General features: G+C 35.0%; 1 protein-coding gene across 6 annotated transcripts in view; it reads left to right on the top strand.

Annotated features, from left to right (window-relative positions):
- The window catches only part of Rtel1 (Regulator of telomere elongation helicase 1), a 90850-nt gene that overhangs the window by 35819 nt on the left and 36879 nt on the right, over positions 1 to 18152 (top strand). For all 6 annotated transcript variants that reach the window (XR_013029139.1, XR_013029138.1, XM_076505461.1 and 3 more), the window contains 3 exons: positions 3900 to 4118; positions 5050 to 5174; positions 6978 to 7184. Coding sequence is in view for 4 of the 6 variants with exons in the window: in XM_076505461.1 (XP_076361576.1) it covers positions 3900 to 4118; positions 5050 to 5174; positions 6978 to 7184 (551 nt within the window). In the remaining 2 variants the exon portion in view is untranslated. The remainder of the gene's footprint in view (positions 1 to 3899; positions 4119 to 5049; positions 5175 to 6977; positions 7185 to 18152) is intronic.

Genomic DNA, 18152 nt, shown 5'->3' with positions numbered 1-18152 from the left:
CCATTCATTATTGGATTTAAATGGCAATTTCATTTAAATACAAAATTATTAGCCTAATATTAATAACCTTTCAAGTTGCTCTGGGGCCTATTAGGCCCCACTTTTTGTAGGAGTGTTAAAAACATTAAGCTTTAACCCCTTATACATTTTTCATATTATAATGAACATCATGTTAAGTACTACTCTAGAATTTTTCTTATTTTGTTTCATGTTATATGTTTAGTTTCTATTTTATCCTTAAAGTAATTTTAACTCATATACTGTATATCGTCGTCACTCCTAATGCCTATTTTATATTAATATGTGATCCTAAAAGCAGTAAATATAGACTGACAAAGCAGTTAAATGATACTCATTGTTATGCAAATGAGACACCAAATGATTAGTAATATTTTTCAAGGTGCTAACAATTGATCTTTCAACTTATGCTTTATGTAGTGTATGCTCTCTGATTACAATCTGTTTCTCTTCAATAATTTTGTATCTTAATCTTTATCTATTTAATCTTGGATTAACTTTACAATCAACGTATCTTCTACCAACAGTTCCAAAGTCATATGGGGCACAATTTGGAAGATCAATAGTAGGTATATTTCTTGTTCTTTTTCTGTCTTGTTCTTTGATGACTAGGTAGTTACTGATGTAACAGAACATTGCTGATACTATTTAGGTTTGCTTTAAGTTGGCCATCAAGTTTCAAGCAGAGGGATCTCTTTCCTTTTGAGCCGATAGACCTGTACACTATAACTTAAGTTAGATCTTCATTGGTCTGGCAGTATTTCAGTTGGATGCTGCACCTTCTTTCTCCTGCTTATTTTCTGGTTATTTTTAACTGGATATAATAGGAGAACATTTTTCCTTATGCGTGGTGCAAGGCCATTGTCCTATCTTTTTCTAAGTGAAGAAGGTATCCCAATATTTTTTCTACTTATTTTTAAATTGCATTGACTATCTATTTTTGTAAGGTCTTAGAGAGGTTGATTAATACTTGTCTTGTTTGGCTCTTTAAATCAAATAACCTCTTTCCCACAAGCATGGGTTCTGTTGACAGTGCTCCACCACAGACCATTTAATTTGACTTGAAACCTCAGTCACGGAAGTCTTTCTCAAGAGAGATCACCTTGTTTCTTTATTCTTAGATATTGAGAAGGTTTATGACACTACTTGGAGGGACTGTATTTTGCAGGATCTCAATTCATGTGGGTTGCATGGCCATTTACCAAATTTTATTCATAATTTTATGCACAAAAGTGTGATTTCAAGTCCATGTGGTTTTGATCCATTCCTGTTCTTTCATGCAGAAACTTGGAGTACCTCAGGGCTATGTCTTGAATGTCACACTTTGCAGTATCAAGATCAATGCTTTCACTAAATAACTTCTTCTTACAGTTGCAAATGGCCTTTATGTGGATAAGTTCCACATATCACATTGGTCGTAAAATATTAGACTTAGTGAGCAGCAGTTTCAAACTGCTCTCAGTTGCTTATTGGAGCAGGCCACAGCAAATGGCTTTACCAGTTTTTTTCTCAAAGACCATTTACATGCATTTTTGCCACCAACGAGTTTAAACTTTGATCCCAAGCTTCATGTTGATGTTTTTTATCGTAAGCATACTTTCATTTTTCACATCAAGCAGCCAGCTGTCAAGTGTACAAGGGTACTAAATGTTTTCCATGTACTTTCTTTTATCTCTTGATTAGCAGATCAATGTTCTGTGCTCAAGATTTATTGTGCCCTCATTAGATCCAAACTGGACTATGAGGCTCTGGTCTGTGGTTCAACTTTGGCCTCTGTCTTGAAGATGCTGGACCCCTTTCTCCATCTAGGGCTTCAGTTCTGCATGGAGGATCTCCACATTTTTTCATTCCAGAGTTGTACACTAAGCCTCATGAACATTCTCTTTATTTCCACCATTTTCAACATTCTTTGCAGTATGCTATACAGCTTCAATCCTTACCAAAGCATTCTACCTTGGATTGTGTCTTCCTTACTCAGTGGGCTATGATATTTCATAAAAGGCAGTCTACAGTTCCTTCCTTTGGTCTTTATATCCAGATGCATCTGGCTGAATTGAGTATGTCATTGGATGATGTTGCTGTCTCCAATAATCAGTTTGTCCCACCATGACTAATTACCATCCCCACTTGTGACTTTTCTTTGAATCGTCTGAGGAAATTGGATGCTCCCAATTGGAAGTACCATCTTCTCTTTGCCATACATCTTTCAAATCATTACTCTATTTCTGTTTATATGGATGGTTCAAATTAAGTGACTTTATGGGTTTGTTATAGTTCAGTGGTTGCTTGCAGGATCTTCTCTATAGTTTCTGTATTCACTGTCAAGTTCTATGCCATTTCTTTTACTCTGAATCATGTAGAAGCTATGCAGTACACCAGTTGTACTATTTACACTAACTCTTTTAGTTGTCAACTGGCCCTGGTATCACTTAATGTTAGTTCTTGTTGATATTCTACAACAAATGACCTATTTTATAATCTGTTTTAATTCAGTTTTCCTGGATACCTAACCAAGTTAGTATTTGCAGGAACAGGCATGCTGATATTGCAACTACGTCTGTCTGCTCTGGTGTTATCATGGCCATGCCTGTCCTATGTATGGACAATGAGCTTCTATTCAAGTCTTGGCTACATGTCAGTTGGCAGTTGGCTTAAACTGAAAAACATCATTGCAAACTTTTCCAGATTAAATGTACTGTTGCTCTTTCACCATCTTCTTTCCATAAGGATCAAAAGGAGAAAGTTGTTTCAGCCAGATAACATGAAGGTAAAAGGTTTTTAACTTATTTTTTCTGTTTATCTGGCACTTACCTACTAATGTGTAACCTTTCTGACACTCAGTTCACAATTCCAAATGTTTTACTGTCATGTCATCATTACAATTGTGAATGGTGGTATCATTTTAGATGTATTTTCTAAAAGTTTATCCCTGATGTTGGATAGTGTCAGAGGTGATGGGGACACTGCCTTTAGTTTTTTTATGGACTATAAGGTTTTAAAATACAGTTTAATTTCAGTTTTGCTTGATTTTTAGTCATTGTTTAGTTTTTAACTTGGTATCATTTCACATTTTACAAGTGTTTACTTTTGACTTTTTTATGGATTACTTGGGGCAGAAGTCTAATTGCTTTGCACCAAAAATTGCTAAACCAACCAAACAGTCTTTTCGTACAGAAATGTAAGATGTGTTATACATATATATATATATGTGTGTGTTTTGCAGTGGAGGATGTACAAGGTGGGTAGGAATAAAATTGGTGAGCATTACAACCCTGATTTCAAGCATGAATATGTTTAAATGGATGGTTTGTTATTTTGTAACAAGTATATTACCTGTTAAGATTCATAGAAAACACATTATAGAACATTTTTCATTCTCTATTTCAAACAAGAGTTTCATGTTTTTGTCAGTTTTTCAAGTAAGTGTTTCATGATAGTACTTGATAATTGTTGACATTTTTTTCCTATCATGTATTTGTTTTTCAGAAATATAAAACTCAATCATCCTATCCATACAGAAGAATGGAATATCTGCTTAGTGATAAATATTTTATGTGATGATAATTTGTACACGATAGTTCTTTTTATAATTTCAGTGTTTTAAAGAAAATTTAGAGTTTGATTAGTATATATGTATATATATATATAGGGCTAATATACAAAATGAGTTAATAAATATTTAGCACGTATTGTTGATAACAGTGCTGTATGTTTTTGCTATATACAAAAATATTAGTGAAGCTGGCAAGTGGTGTGTATATCCTGTATGTTGAACTTGTTTGAAAATAAGTTGTTTGCAGGGTTAAATACTATTTTGTTAATTATTTAAACCTTACTATGTTGTTTTTTTTTGTAAAAAAATTCTGTAAATTCTTTATTAGGTGCTTGCTAAAGTTGACTTAACAGCTCAGAAAAAAGATATTGTCCTAGATCTTCTGGACAAAGTGATACTATTTTTAACAGTTAACAATACAAGCCCATGGATGACTAAAGGTGCTGGTCTCCAGAAATTTTCTGATATGCTTAGGATACTTTTCTCCAAGGCCTCTTTAGGAACAACAAGTAACATCATAAAAAAAGAATTTTCCAGAATGTATAAGGTATGGTACAAAAATAATTAATTTTATTGTATCATTTATTCATTGGAGTTTTGTATGTAGGTAGTATTATTTTTTTTAGTTCAAAATCAAAGGGTGTAGCTTATATGTAGAGGCCAAAGTTTAATTAAGGTTTATACAATATTGTACACTGCAGAAGGTCTATTGAGATTGCTTACAATGAGAAATGTCTAGTGATGTAAGATTTTTAAAATCTGTTAAATCTTAGATTTGATAGAAGAGTATATTTGAACAATTTAAAAAGTACAGCCCTTCAAATTAGTGTAGTTGACTTAGCATAAGTTGTATATTCACTTGTGGACTTATTTGTTCTGTTAAATACTCCAATCAAGATTTCAGTATAATATGATTGCATGACTTTTTTGTGGAACTTGCTATTTCAGGATTGTAATTTTTTGTTTTATTTTCTCACAAGGCCTTTGCTTTAATTGAAATTTAAGTGATAACATAAAATCTTAATGCTTGCTTGCAGTTAAATCTGGAATTGTTCAACCTGTTACAGTTTTATTTGTGAAAACAATTTTTTTAAGAGGTAAAAGTTAGCTATCTTGATAAATATTTTACATAGATTCTTGGGCATTAGAAGTGTAAACGTCACTAAGATATGCTTAACAGTAGCAGTAATTGACAACAAAAAATTATTTTTTCCAACTTTCTAATGTTTATATGGATAGTATTTAAAAGTATAGCCTAGTGGCACACTGTTGCATGACATTCACTGTTGTTTTATTTGACAACTAGTGAAAAAACAAATTCTGTTATTTGTTTTTTACATGTTTTTCTTCCAGCTAAGTCTATAATACTTTACAAGGTAATTTATGAATTTAAATTTAGTATCAATATTTTTAATGACCATTGAAAAGCTTGATAAATAACCCTCTTAATATGCCAATTGTTTCATTTTTTTCTTCAGATTTTCTTACAGCCAGAACCTCTGAAGACTCAACAGAAACAAGTAGATGTTTGGACTGTTGCTACAAAAACAAATAAAAAACAGGGGTGGATATTGAACTGTTGGTGTTTTTCTCCTGGTCTTGGGTAAGATAAATTTGTTTTTATATTGAATTTTTACTTCACGTGCAAGTATATTAAAACTTTATTCTTCTCTGTGATATAAAATTCAGAAAATGTTGATGGAAAAAGAGGTATTTAGGTTGTAAATTAATATTAACATAAATATTTGATTTTTAAATGACTTTTTATTATTGTTATGTGTAAATGCTTAGTATAAATCATTTTAGATAAGTATTTCCCACAATTTATATAGTTTATGTGAATTTATAAACTAAGTAAAAAATCAAAGTCAGAAGCATATACTTAAATAGGTTGTAAGTTTAAATCTTTTTAAATAGAAATATTATGGAATAATTATTGTCTTAGATTAATATTTATTACTTGTAAGTGAACAGTATGCCCATTTAAACAAATAAAGTTTCTTATCAGAATAATTGCTTACTAAAGCTGTTGTTAATTAAATACCAGAGAGAGATATTTTTCTGTTGTATATGCCAAAAAGAAACAACAATAAAATCCTAGATTTGTAATTTATTCTTATTTTGTGTGAATTTTCTGTTACACTGTTTTGTTCTGCTCTAAGTGAACTCCAGATAGTAATGGTTCTATGTAGCATAAGTTAATGCTTATACTACTTTTTCTGCATTTTCAATATGCTTTGTCAAATCACATTTAAACATTGTCTGTAGATTTTTAAAGCTTCCCCTTTTCATTAAGCCTTTAGGCTAATTGTAATGATGTAATAAAAGGATGGGAACTAGGGTTGTAGTAAGACAAATAACACTAGTGAAAAAGTAAGTAAAACCTTGTAAGCAACAAGACATGGACGATTAAATTTTCTAAGAATGATAGATTTTTAACAAATATAAATGTTTTTCTTGGGCAATGCAAAAATATTCTAATAAAATAGATAAATATGTTATTTATAGATGAGACTCCTCAGAGATCCATGGAAATGACAGAACTTTAAAAAACATTTTATTTGTGAATTACATTAAATAAATGCTATGAAATGACAAAATCCTAATTATAGAATATTTTATGGTAAAGGTTGTTGAAACAGGGTTAGGAATGTTATTTTTACTTAAAGTTTGAAATCTGATATGCAGCTGTACACTTTACATGTGAGAGACACTGATAACTCTTGATAATGTAATGTTAGGTTATCTTTGTCTTGACAATTCAGCATTGTTTTTGCTCTTACTATATTTTGCCACTTACTTTTGACAGTAGTTTTCATTTGCAGAAAAAGTAACAAAATAAAGAAAATGTAATTTTATCAAAATAATAAAAAATTATTTCTGAACAGATTTCAATTATGTCTAAACAGAATTGTAACCTCTTCAGAAAGAATACATATCTTCAGCCTTAAAAATATTCAAATTAATTTAGTGTTTTCATGTGTCTTGGATATATTTAAAGACCGAACATGAGAAATGTTTATGACATGCATCTTTCCAGTAGTAGTTATTAAAGTAATAAAGATTGTAATTCACTCTCCCAGTATCAATTAAACAATGAAAAACATATTTAGTCTGAATATTCAAACCAGTAATAAAGTCTGATGCAGTAATTTGTATGTAAAAGTATTTTATTTGTGCTAAAACATGGCTTTGAGTTCTTAACTTATTGGTATATGTTGTATATTTTTCAATGAAAAATAGTGAAAATGTTATCAGCATTATTGCATACATGTAACCGTAATATAGTTGTAAATAACTTTTTAGTTAAATTTTTTAAAATATTAAATAAAGATATGCCATGTTACGTACAAAATATTTGGTAATTTTGAAAAATAAAGATATTACATTTTGTGTTTTTAATTAGTATGCAAGATATAGTTGATCAGGGTATACACAGCATGATTTTGACGAGTGGGACATTATCACCATTGAATTCTTTTGCTGCTGAGTTAGGCCAACCATTTCCAATTCAGCTAGAGAATCCTCACATTATCAGTGATGACCAAGTATATATTGGAGTTGTGTCACAAGGTCCTGATGGTACCCCTCTAAACTCTTCGTTTAAGAACAGGTAACGTTATAATACTAGTTAATAATTTGGTATTTTTAGCATTTTTTTTAAATAAACTTGTTTCTGCTCTCTTCATTGCTAGTTTTGTATTGGTTAAAATGCAAATGGCATATTTCATTGATTACATGTATAGAGGTTTGACTTACATTTTTTGAGTAGTTTGTGAAATATTTCTGGCATTTTTTAAAATTCTATTATGACTGCAGTTTCAGGTGATAGCTATTAAAAGTTTTGTAAACAGGATCAGTCTTTATTCCTTATCTTAAACCATTATTTGTGCATGGAGTCAACAAAATGTTGAAAGGTCACATAATCCTCATGAGACTTCTTTTATTTAGTAGTTCAATGTACATTGGTCTTAACATTTAATATTAACCCAATTAAGATGTTCTAGTTTTATAAGTAGGTATTGTAGCTCTGTAGAGTTCTTTAAAAAAATAACTCTAGTGAAAGAAATTGTTTGAAATTTGACAAGAACTTTCCTAAATGTAAGTTGATTCAGAAAAATAAAATATTTAAACTCAAAAATCACCTTGCATGTTAACTATTCAGAGTACGAGTGCAAATAACTATATTAAATAACAAGTTTTTTTATGAACTCTCTCAGCATGGCTCCTTGATGTGGATTCCTGTGCATGGTGAGGGGACCTCCCAGAGAAGGTTCTATACTTTCATTTTACATTCTCTGGGATCTAAACATCCACCTGCATGTTTGCCATAGCTGGTGACCTGTAAAGGGGAGGAGAGGATCTTGGTGGTCAATCAGCTAGTCCATTTGGGCCATGGACCAGGGTCAACTGAGTGCCAGCACAGGATGTCTTCAACAGGTGTAGTGGACATTATGTCTGATTCAGGTGTTCGGGTATAGTGTTCACGAAACCCTGGTGTCGCTGCAGTTACCTTATATGGCACTGTACTGTCTCCCCTCATAGGGCTTCATGGTGGGTGGGGTCAGTGGGAACTGAAATATTCTTCTTTTTATTATGGATACCCCTCAAATAAAAAAAATAAACAAGCATGACAGCATAGAGAAAAATTCAGCTACTGACAAACAACCATGCATTGATGACTTTGTATGGCCAAACTTACAACTTGAATCTGTTCTGTGATTTTTAATTAAACATTCTTTTACTGAAAAACCCTTAGGGCAGATGTCTCCATATTTTATTCAGAAGAGTTTAGAAGGGCTTGCTGGCCCACCTAAATTGGTAAAAAAATTATGGTCTGGGGACATTTTACTGGAAACAGCTTCATCACAACATTTCAAACTCATCTTGAAGTTGAAAGCCATTGGGGGTATACCCATTGAGGTTACTCCTCATTCTAGTTGAGAGGGATTTAAAGACCATTCCAGAGTCAGAGATCATCACAGGTTTCACCAGCCAAGGTGTTACAGCTGTGCTCCGAATATTTACTCGTGGAGATGGGATTATGGAGCTGACAAATGTTCTAATATTAACATTTACAACATCACGTCCTCCTACCACAATTAAGACAGGATATCTGAATTGTAAGATACGGCCTAATATTCCTAACCATGTTAGATTTTATCGTTGTCAATGATTTGGTCACTCAAAAACATCTTGCCGTGTTTCTTTAACATGTACCCGTTGTGCTGGTAAAGACCATGATGTTTTGAATGCCAACTAGAACTGTATTGTGTTAACTGTAATGGTCCACATCCTTTCTGTTTTATTTCTTGCCCTAAATGGGTGGAAGAGAAAGAAGTACAATGTCTGAAGACAGTTCATGACATAAGTTATACAGAGGCTTGGAAGTTACTATTCCCAATTCCATCTCAGACTTATGCTGCTGTAATCCATTCCACTACTACAGTAGGAGTCCAGGTAGACCTTTCCATGCCTCCTACAGAATCCTTAACAGTGCATCTTAATCTTGTACCCTCCAAAATCAACAAAGTTAACGAATTAGTATCTACTTCTATCTCTGTCTCTACCACATCTTCCACTCATTGTCCAACTTCACCTTGTTCAAGCCCTGGTGTTTTCATGGGGTCTTTCTTTCTTGACATTCACTGGAACATATGTCTACAAACTCCGACCTGCCTATTCGATCCAGAGCAAGATCACTAGAGAGTGACCGACCCCCAATCAGTGAAGGAAAAAGTGCAGTTGCAAGCAGAAGATCTCCATGCCATATTCTCTTCCATACTAAAGAAAAATGGCCATGCTAATCCAGTGGAACTGTCAAGGTTTTCAATCAAATGTCTTTTTTTAAAGGAAATATTTTTAAAACCTACTAACACAATCACAATTTGACATCACTCCTTATACTGAAATGACAGGTCATGTTTAGGGACAAGTACATAGGGGAGTAGCACTGCTGGTTGATCAACATGTGCCCACCCGGTTTTTGTCATTTAACACAACCTTGGAGGCTTTAGCTATCTGTATCTCCTCGGGTCACACGATCACTTTTTCCTCTCTGTACCTTACCTCTGGAAAAAATTATCATCCCTCAGACCTTGATGCCCTCATTGAGCAACTGCCAACCCCCTTTTAATTTTGGGGGATCTTAATGGGCATAATCCCCTCTGGGGTGGTTCTAGTATTGATGTGAGGGGTCGTGCTATAGAGCATATGCTTTTGAATCACATCCTTTCTCTGGCTTTTACACTTATTTACATGCACCCAGTCAGTCATTTACTGCTATAGATTTTTTTGTCTTCTCCCCTTTACTTTTCATTTGCTTCTCTTGGGACTGACATCAATCCATGGGGTAGTGATAATTTTCCTATCATATTAAGAGAGATTGGCCTTGGTCAGAGCCACCTGACCCGTGTTCCTCAGTGGAAGTTGGACCAGGCCAACTGACCCTCTTTCAATACTCTCTTGGAACTTGATCAGTCATCAATAGATGATTGTGTAGCAGAAGTAACTAAGTGTATTGTCCAAGCAGTTGCTCAGTGCATCCCCAAAATCTTGACATCTTTCCCACAGCATACCTGCCCTTGGTGGAATTCTGCTTGTTCTATAATGCGAAAAGCTCAGAAATGTGCGTGGGATAAATTTTGTAGATATTCCACGCTTACAAACCCCATTGCATTTCAGCAAGCCCGTACACCAGCTTGGCAAGTTAGATGTCAAAGCCAGAAGTAATCTTGGATTAAACATACCTCCAGCATTTCTTCAACCCCCAGTTCAAAAGTCATATGAGACAAGATCCAGAAGGTGAGTGGATGGTATACTTCTGTCCCCCTCTCTATCTTAATATTCATTAGCCATGAAGTTGCAGATGTTCAGAGCATTGCCAATACTTTGGTGAATGTTTCTCTCATGTATCTAGCTCTTCAAACTTATCCCCTTCCTTCTTAGCTATTAAAACACAAGTTGAACATCTGCCTCTTTCCTTTTTGACTGATCATCCCTATGACTACAATTGCCCTCTAACACTGGTGAAACTCAAACTTGGGCTTCATTAATCTGGCAATACATCAGTTGGACCTGATGATATACATTATGAGATGCTACGCCACCTTTCTGCTGCCTCTCTTACTATTTTCCTGGCTGCCTTTAACCAGATATGGCAGGAGAATGTCTTTGCTGATGCTTGGTGCCAAGCTATTGTACTCCCTATTTTTAAACCTGAGAAAGATCCAAAGATTCCTTCAAATTACTGTCCCATTGCTTTGACGAGTCGTCTCAGTAAGACCTTAGAGAGAATGATTAATGCTCGTCTTGTTTGGTTCCTTCAATCAAATGACCTTCTCAAATTCACTCAGTGTGGGTTCCAAAGACAATGTTGTATGATAGACCACTTAATTCACCTTGAAACATCAGTTAGAGAAGCCTTTTTAAAGCAACAACTTCTTGTTTCTATTGTTTTTTATTTAGAGAAAGTTTATGATACAACATGGAGATATGGTGTCTTATGAGACTTTCACCCAAATAGATTGTGTGATAATTTGCTACTTTTTATTAAGCATATTCTAATGAACCACCAATTCCAGGTCTATGTGGGCTCAACACTTTCCTGTTTTTCCCCACAGGACTTGGAGTCCCTCAAGGCTGTGTCCTGAGTGTCACACTTTTCATTATAAAGATTGCCATCAGTGAACAGCTACCCCTACAATTGTAAATGGTCTTTTCATTGATTACTTTCACATCTCATGTCAGTCATCAAACAGGAGGTTTATTGAGTGGCAGCTACAAACTGTAGTCAGTCATATACTTAAGTGGACCACAGCAAATGGTTTTCAACTTTCTCTCTCTAAAACTGTTTGTGTACATTTCTGCTGCCAACGGGGTATTCATCCAGATCCAGAACTTTGTATTGATGATGCTGTACTTCCTGTCATCTCTGAGGCAAAGTTCTTTGGCCTTATATTTGACTGTAAATTAAACTTTATTTCCCATATCAAGCAACATTGTGTCAAATGTATAAGAGCACTGGACTTCTTTTGTGTCTTCTCTTCCACCTCTTGGGGAGCAGATTGATACTCCATGCTTAAAATTTATTGTGCCCTTATCTGATCCAAACTTGACTATGGGTCTATGGTTTAAGGTTCTCCCAGAACCTCAGCACTGAAAATGCTGGATCCTATCCACCTTCATGGGTTTCAGCTTTGCACTGGGGCCTTTTGTACTTCTCCAGTCCAAAGTTTGTATGTGGAGTCCCAAGAACCAACTTTGTATATTTGCCGTTTGCAATTCTCTCTTATGTATGCTTTCAAACTTCGCTCTTTACCACAGCATTCTACTTGGGTTGTGTTCTCCAACCTCAGTGGGCCACATTTTTCTACAATAGTATATCTGTCATTGTTCCTTTTTACCTTTGTATTCAGGTACAATCAGAAAAATTGGATATATCTTTGAATAGCATAGCAGTATCAACAGTTTGGCATTTTCCATCATGGCTAATTACTATTCCCAACTGTGACCTATCTTTGACTCCTCTGAGGAAGGCCAGTACTCCCAATTGGAAATATCACTTTTTATTTGCTGAACATCTTTCAAACAATCCATTCATTCCCATATATACGGATGACTCAAAATCAGGTGACTCTGTAGGTTTTGTCATGGTTTGTTGCATTTCGGTTCTAGCACACAGACAGAGGCGTAGATCCTGGGGGAGGGAGGGAGGGATACATCCCCCCCTTCATTTTAGGTGGGGGATATGGTGCATACAATCATCCCCACTACAGTTTGGTTTGTTGAATTGTTTTATTGCATCACAGGCCTACAAATTGTGTGTTTGTTCTTGTGATTATCATGTTCTTACCAATCGAATTACATAATTAGGCCTAGATGTAGGCTTTTTCAGTAGCTGAAATGTACATCTTATTAATAGCTTCTAAGCTTTTCGCTCTAAGCGATAGTTCGTAAGTATCAGTCAGTAGGCCTAAGTATACATGCAAGGCTTGCAAGCACTATCACAGAATCTACCTATGTCTTGTATGTAGCGTAAAATTAAGTAAAATTTTCATCACAACAGATTGAACAGAGCATGAAACTTGAAAATATTACTCCCAAGCATAAACTCTTGTGATCTAGATCTGGCAGGTCATTTGTAGCTTGTAGCTGCATCAATCTTAGTGTATATTGTGCAGTTTTTTTTTGCCATATGTTCTTATGCATGTCTAGCCGGTTTCATTGCCGAATGCCTTTCCTTAGCTGCCGAAGCCGCTGACCATAATGTATGTTTAGTGCACAGTTAATGACAGGTTTGGGCCGCTCGGATCCGAATGCGCCCTACATCACCCCTCTCCACTCCCTTTAGTCAGAGCCTTGATTTTACAACAGGGCTCATTAGACCTGTGTTTGTGGCTCTCATTTATCAATGAAATTTCAGATTATCACCACCCTCTAATAAAGTGCTGGTGCTTTATGGTAAAAGAACATTATAATCTCTTATCATAGATAGTAAAAATATTGTATTTTCTTGTATAATTAGAACACAAAAGGAACGATTTCAACGGCCTGAAGCTTCTACTCGAATTGTATTGCTAGTTTTTATTTAGGTATTTTTATTTAATAGACATGCTTATAGACATTATATCACAACGTGTTTGCCTTTTGATGAGCTTTAACAGGAATATAATATATTTATGATTGTTTTTTGTTTTTTTTCAAGAAACTTGCAATTACTTGTGTTGTAACTAGCACACATTATTGTCCCAGTGATGCCCAGGCGGTCAGTCGGCTCGGTAGTCACTGTGAGGTTTGTGTGTTCACCTTAAATACGTTGCACAGTTCAGTCCTACTTCTATTCTGTTCTCTCTTTGTTTGTTGTACGATAGTTTTTCAGTAAAGACTGTATTTTAGCCTGTTGAGTTATCTAGGAAACAGATTCCAATTATGACAAGCAAGCGTCTGAAACTTTCCGATATTAGACAGTTCTGCAAGCCAGTTACTAGTACTACAAGTGACAGTGCAGATACAGATAATCCAACAACCTCAAGCAAAGAAATAAAAACTTGCCATACAGAGGAAATACCATGTTCATCAGAGGATGAGTCTGAAAATGCTTGTGCAACTATTGCACATCATGAACCACCAGATAGTTGTGTAACAAGTTTGTGCAGTAATGAAAAATCTGACACTCCACAGATACAGTGTGGAAAGCCATATCATCCAGATGCACAACTAATACCATGACAGAAAGCAAAATCTCAAAATATCAACTTCCAGGGCAAGTGGTTTGATGAGTTCTCATGGCTGCACTTCGACAATCAGACTCAAAAAGTCGTATGCTTTCATTGTGCCAAGACAGAAAATAGTGACCTTTTTACAGGGAAATTGGAGTGGCCAGTGGAGCATACCTTCATATCCACCAGTTTTTGCAACTGGAAAAAGGTAAAACAGAAATTTAACAAACACCAATCCTCCTCTCAGCACAGATTCGCTATATCTCCAGAAGGTTCACTTGATGTAACTCCAGTGACTGTCCAGCAACATGATGGAAAAAAGAAACAGCAGGAAGAATGGAAAAGAAGTCTAGCCAAAATATTCAGAAGTTTATGTTTCTGACTGCATCAAGGTTTAGCATTACATGGACATACTGATACGGAGAGAAACTTCCTGCAGTTAATGAAGCTCCTGGAAGAGGAAGATCCTGAGTTGACAGCCTACTTGTCAAAGAAAACCACATTCACATCACCCCAGGCTCAAAATGAAATAATGGATATGTTCAGCCATCAAATACTATGGAACATAGCATACGAAGTGCAGCAAAGTAAAATCTTTGCACTAATGGTTGATGGCACTCAAGATGTTACAGGTGCCGAACAGGAAGCAATATGTGTACGATACGTAAATGAGAAACTTGACATCCATGAGACATTTCTTGGTTTGTACAGTGTTTCCAATACAACTGGTGAAACAATATCCTTGACTATACTTGATGTACTGACTAGACTCAACTTACCACTGTCAGGATTAAGAGCACAAACTTATGATGGAGCCACTAACATGAGTGGTGCATACAGTGGATGCCAGGCAAAAATAAAAGAGAAGCAACTGTCAGCTTTGATTTTTCACTGCAGAGCACACAAAGGTAATTTAATAATGGAACATGCAGTTGAAGTTTGTGAATGTGTTCGAGATTTTATCCAGTGGGTACATGAACTTGGTGTCTTGCTTCAGAGGTCAGGCAAATACAAGACAATCTTTGAAAATATTGTATCGTCAAACAGCCACAATGGTCCAGTTAAATACATCGCCCACTGTGTCCAACACGCTCCTTGTGCTGCCTATCTGCAATTACATGTGCTTATGATTACTACAGTGGCGTTGTTGATTCTTTGTCTGAATTAGGAAATGAAAAATCATATGTAGCAGTGAAAGCACGAGGTCCGCTAGACAGATTTGACAAAGGAAAGACAGTTTTAGGATTGTTGATGGCTCAGCATCCATTAGCTGCATTCGAGGAACTAAACCGTGCATTCCAAGCAAAATCAGTGACAGTATCTGGCATGATTGAAGCATCTGCAATGACAGTTGAACAATTATGGGTATTACGAACAGAGGAAAATTACAACAAGATATTTGATGAAGGTGAGAAAAAGGTAACTTCCCTAGATCTGGTGCCTATTGAACTACTACATATTTGCAGATCCCCCAGAAGGATCACAGGTGATAGCTCAGCACACCATTCTGCAACAGCTAGAGATTACTATCTCTAGAAGTCAATATTTTGAATTTGTGGACACAGTCAGAGAACATCTGACCACTAGATTCAATGCAGACAACAATGACTTGAGGCAGTATCTGGCACTTGAGAACGTGATCACATTTGGCAAGATTGACAACTCAGTTATAAACTTCTATCCAGAAATCTCTGCACAACAGCTCAAGTTTCACTTGCCCATGTTCAAAGGAACAACAAAAGCAGTATCTCTGAAAGTTGCAAAGGATGCTTACTGTAAAATGCATGAAACAAGCCAGCAGATGTTTAGTGAAATGTTTCTTCTCATGAACATTTTACTTGTATGTCCAGTATCCAGCTGCGAATGTGAACGCAGCTTTTCTGCATTGAGACGGTTGAAGACATGGTTAAGGTCAACTATGTCTCAGTTCCACCTCAACCATGTGGCAGTTTGTCACACTCACAAAGATGAGGTCAACAAGATAAATATAGAAGAGCTTATGAAAGAATTCATAAACAGATCATCTCAAAGGAGGTCTACATTTGGGAACATGTAGACTAGAGGACTAAATGAATCTTACTTCAATGAAAAGTATGAATAATTATGTCCATTGTATTGATGTGTAATTTTCAAGAGTTTGCAAAGACAATTTAATTGTTTTTATCAAACAACATGACCAGTTTTTCTTTCTAATTTTATTAATATTTGAAAATGTATTTCATGTAATGAAAGTTATTAGTAACCTTGTCAAGTATAATGGCCATCTTTTATACTGTGCAGTGTGCAGGAATAAATTCATGTGGCAGTTAATTTGTGACACATTTGTCTTTATTCTATTAACATTTTGAAAACTGTTCACAACACCTCACTTATACAAACCTACATGGAAACCTTGAAGTATCGTGGCAACAAGATTACTCTGTGGCTGCATGTTTACAGTTTTCAAGTTCACTTAATCAGAGATTACCAATTTGCAGATTGAACAGTCCACATAAGTGGGTGCAAAAATCATCCCCCCCCATTGGGTGTAAACAATCTATGCCCCTGCACACAGAATCACCTCTATAACTTCTGTGTTCACTGCCAAATTGTATGCCATTTCTCTTGCCCTGAATCATGTTGAAACTATGCAATATATGAATTGTACGATCTATACTGATTCACTCAGCTGTCTATTGGCCGTGACATCATTCCATGTTAGTTACCACCATATTCTTATCAATATCTAAAAGAAACTGATCCATCTCTATCATCTATATCTGTCCAGTTTTTTTGGATACCAGGTCATGTTGGTATTCGTGGGAATGAGCTAGCTGACAGAGTGGCAAAGTCCATCAGCTCTGGCTTTATCACCACTGTCCCTCTTCCATACATGGACTGTGGTTCATTTATCAAAACCTGACTATATACCAGTTGGAAGTCGACCTGGAGTGAGCCTATGAAATAATAAGCTTTTTCAGATCAAGCCACCTTCGGCTCTTTGGCCATCCTGTTTCTGTAAAGATCAAAGGGAGGAAGTTGTTTTGGTTATGCTATGCATTGGTCACAGTTTTTTTACTCACCACTTCCTTTTATCTGATGCACCAATGTGTGGTCTATGTGGCACTCAGGTCACAATCATACATATTTTATTATCATGCTGTCATTACAAGAATGATGATGCCATTTTAAACATATTTTTAAGGTAGGTTTACCCTTGACATAAGCCAATGTCATAGGTGATACTGGCTGCATCACTCATGTTTTTACATTTTTAAGAGCCATTGGTCTTTATAACTTAATTTAAGTTTTTTTTTGGACTATACACTGTTTTAACATGATTTCTTTTATGCATTTTAATTTTATTTTAACCTGAACCCAGGACTGGAAAGGCCAACTTCAGGTGACTGACAACGTGTTTGAACTTAATGCTTCAGTCTTGCTGGCAGGTCTTAATTTTACATATTTTGTGTATTTATACCTCCATTTCCCTATGCCATTATCATATACTATATTTTGTTTGGCACAGATGGCCTAGTAGCTTTGTGCCAATAAACATGAAATACCTACCTACCTCTCAACATGGTCTTGGCCAATTTGATCAATCACATGGCCTTTTTGTACTCATTTTATGTCTTTATAGAATTAATACTTTTAATTTTCAATATTGTGTTTATGTCTTTACCAGATTTGGCATTCTTTTAGTTAACATTATATGTCTTTCACATACAAAAAATTGTATTTTTAGGAAAGTATTTTTAATAAACTAAAATATAGGTTTGTTCATGAGTATATTGAGCATTTGTTTTAATAATTCATTTGCAAAGTAATTTTCATGAGAAGATTAAAAATACTTTTTCTTATTTCAAAAGTCTTAAATTTTCTTTGTGTAATCCATAAAACTTCCTAAATATATCTCAAACATTTTTTTTTCAGTAAAACTTATATTTTGTTATTTTCTCTACCCTAACTCAAAACTGGATTGGTCAATTTGACTGACCTTGTAACCACAAAACAAAACAAAAAAGCAAAAGAAATCTGCCCATTTTTGTTCTTTCTAGAATGGCATCAAATTGTAAAATGAACCAAAGTAGCTTGAAGCTTGTAACAGAATATATCTATTTATAATTAAATTTTACTGCCCTTTTGGTTGTCCTTTGAACCACGTCTGACAACTACCATTATAAGTGGTCAGTAACTTGGGGAATATGGAGCTCATGTTATGTTATCAAATTACATTACCCATGTGCTGCTTGGATGCATACCTTGTGAAATAGTTTTATTATATTATTATTTATTTTACCTAATCTAATCCTAACTAACCTAAAAATTCCCAATTTTTACATTTGTAATAATAAATAAAAAATAAACATCAAAAACAA

The sequence above is a fragment of the Tachypleus tridentatus genome, chromosome 6, assembly GCF_004210375.1.
Source record: "Tachypleus tridentatus isolate NWPU-2018 chromosome 6, ASM421037v1, whole genome shotgun sequence".
Classification (NCBI taxonomy): Eukaryota; Metazoa; Arthropoda; class Merostomata; order Xiphosura; family Limulidae; genus Tachypleus; species Tachypleus tridentatus.
Note: the sequence above shows the minus strand (reverse complement) of the source record. Positions and strands in the feature narration are given on the sequence as shown.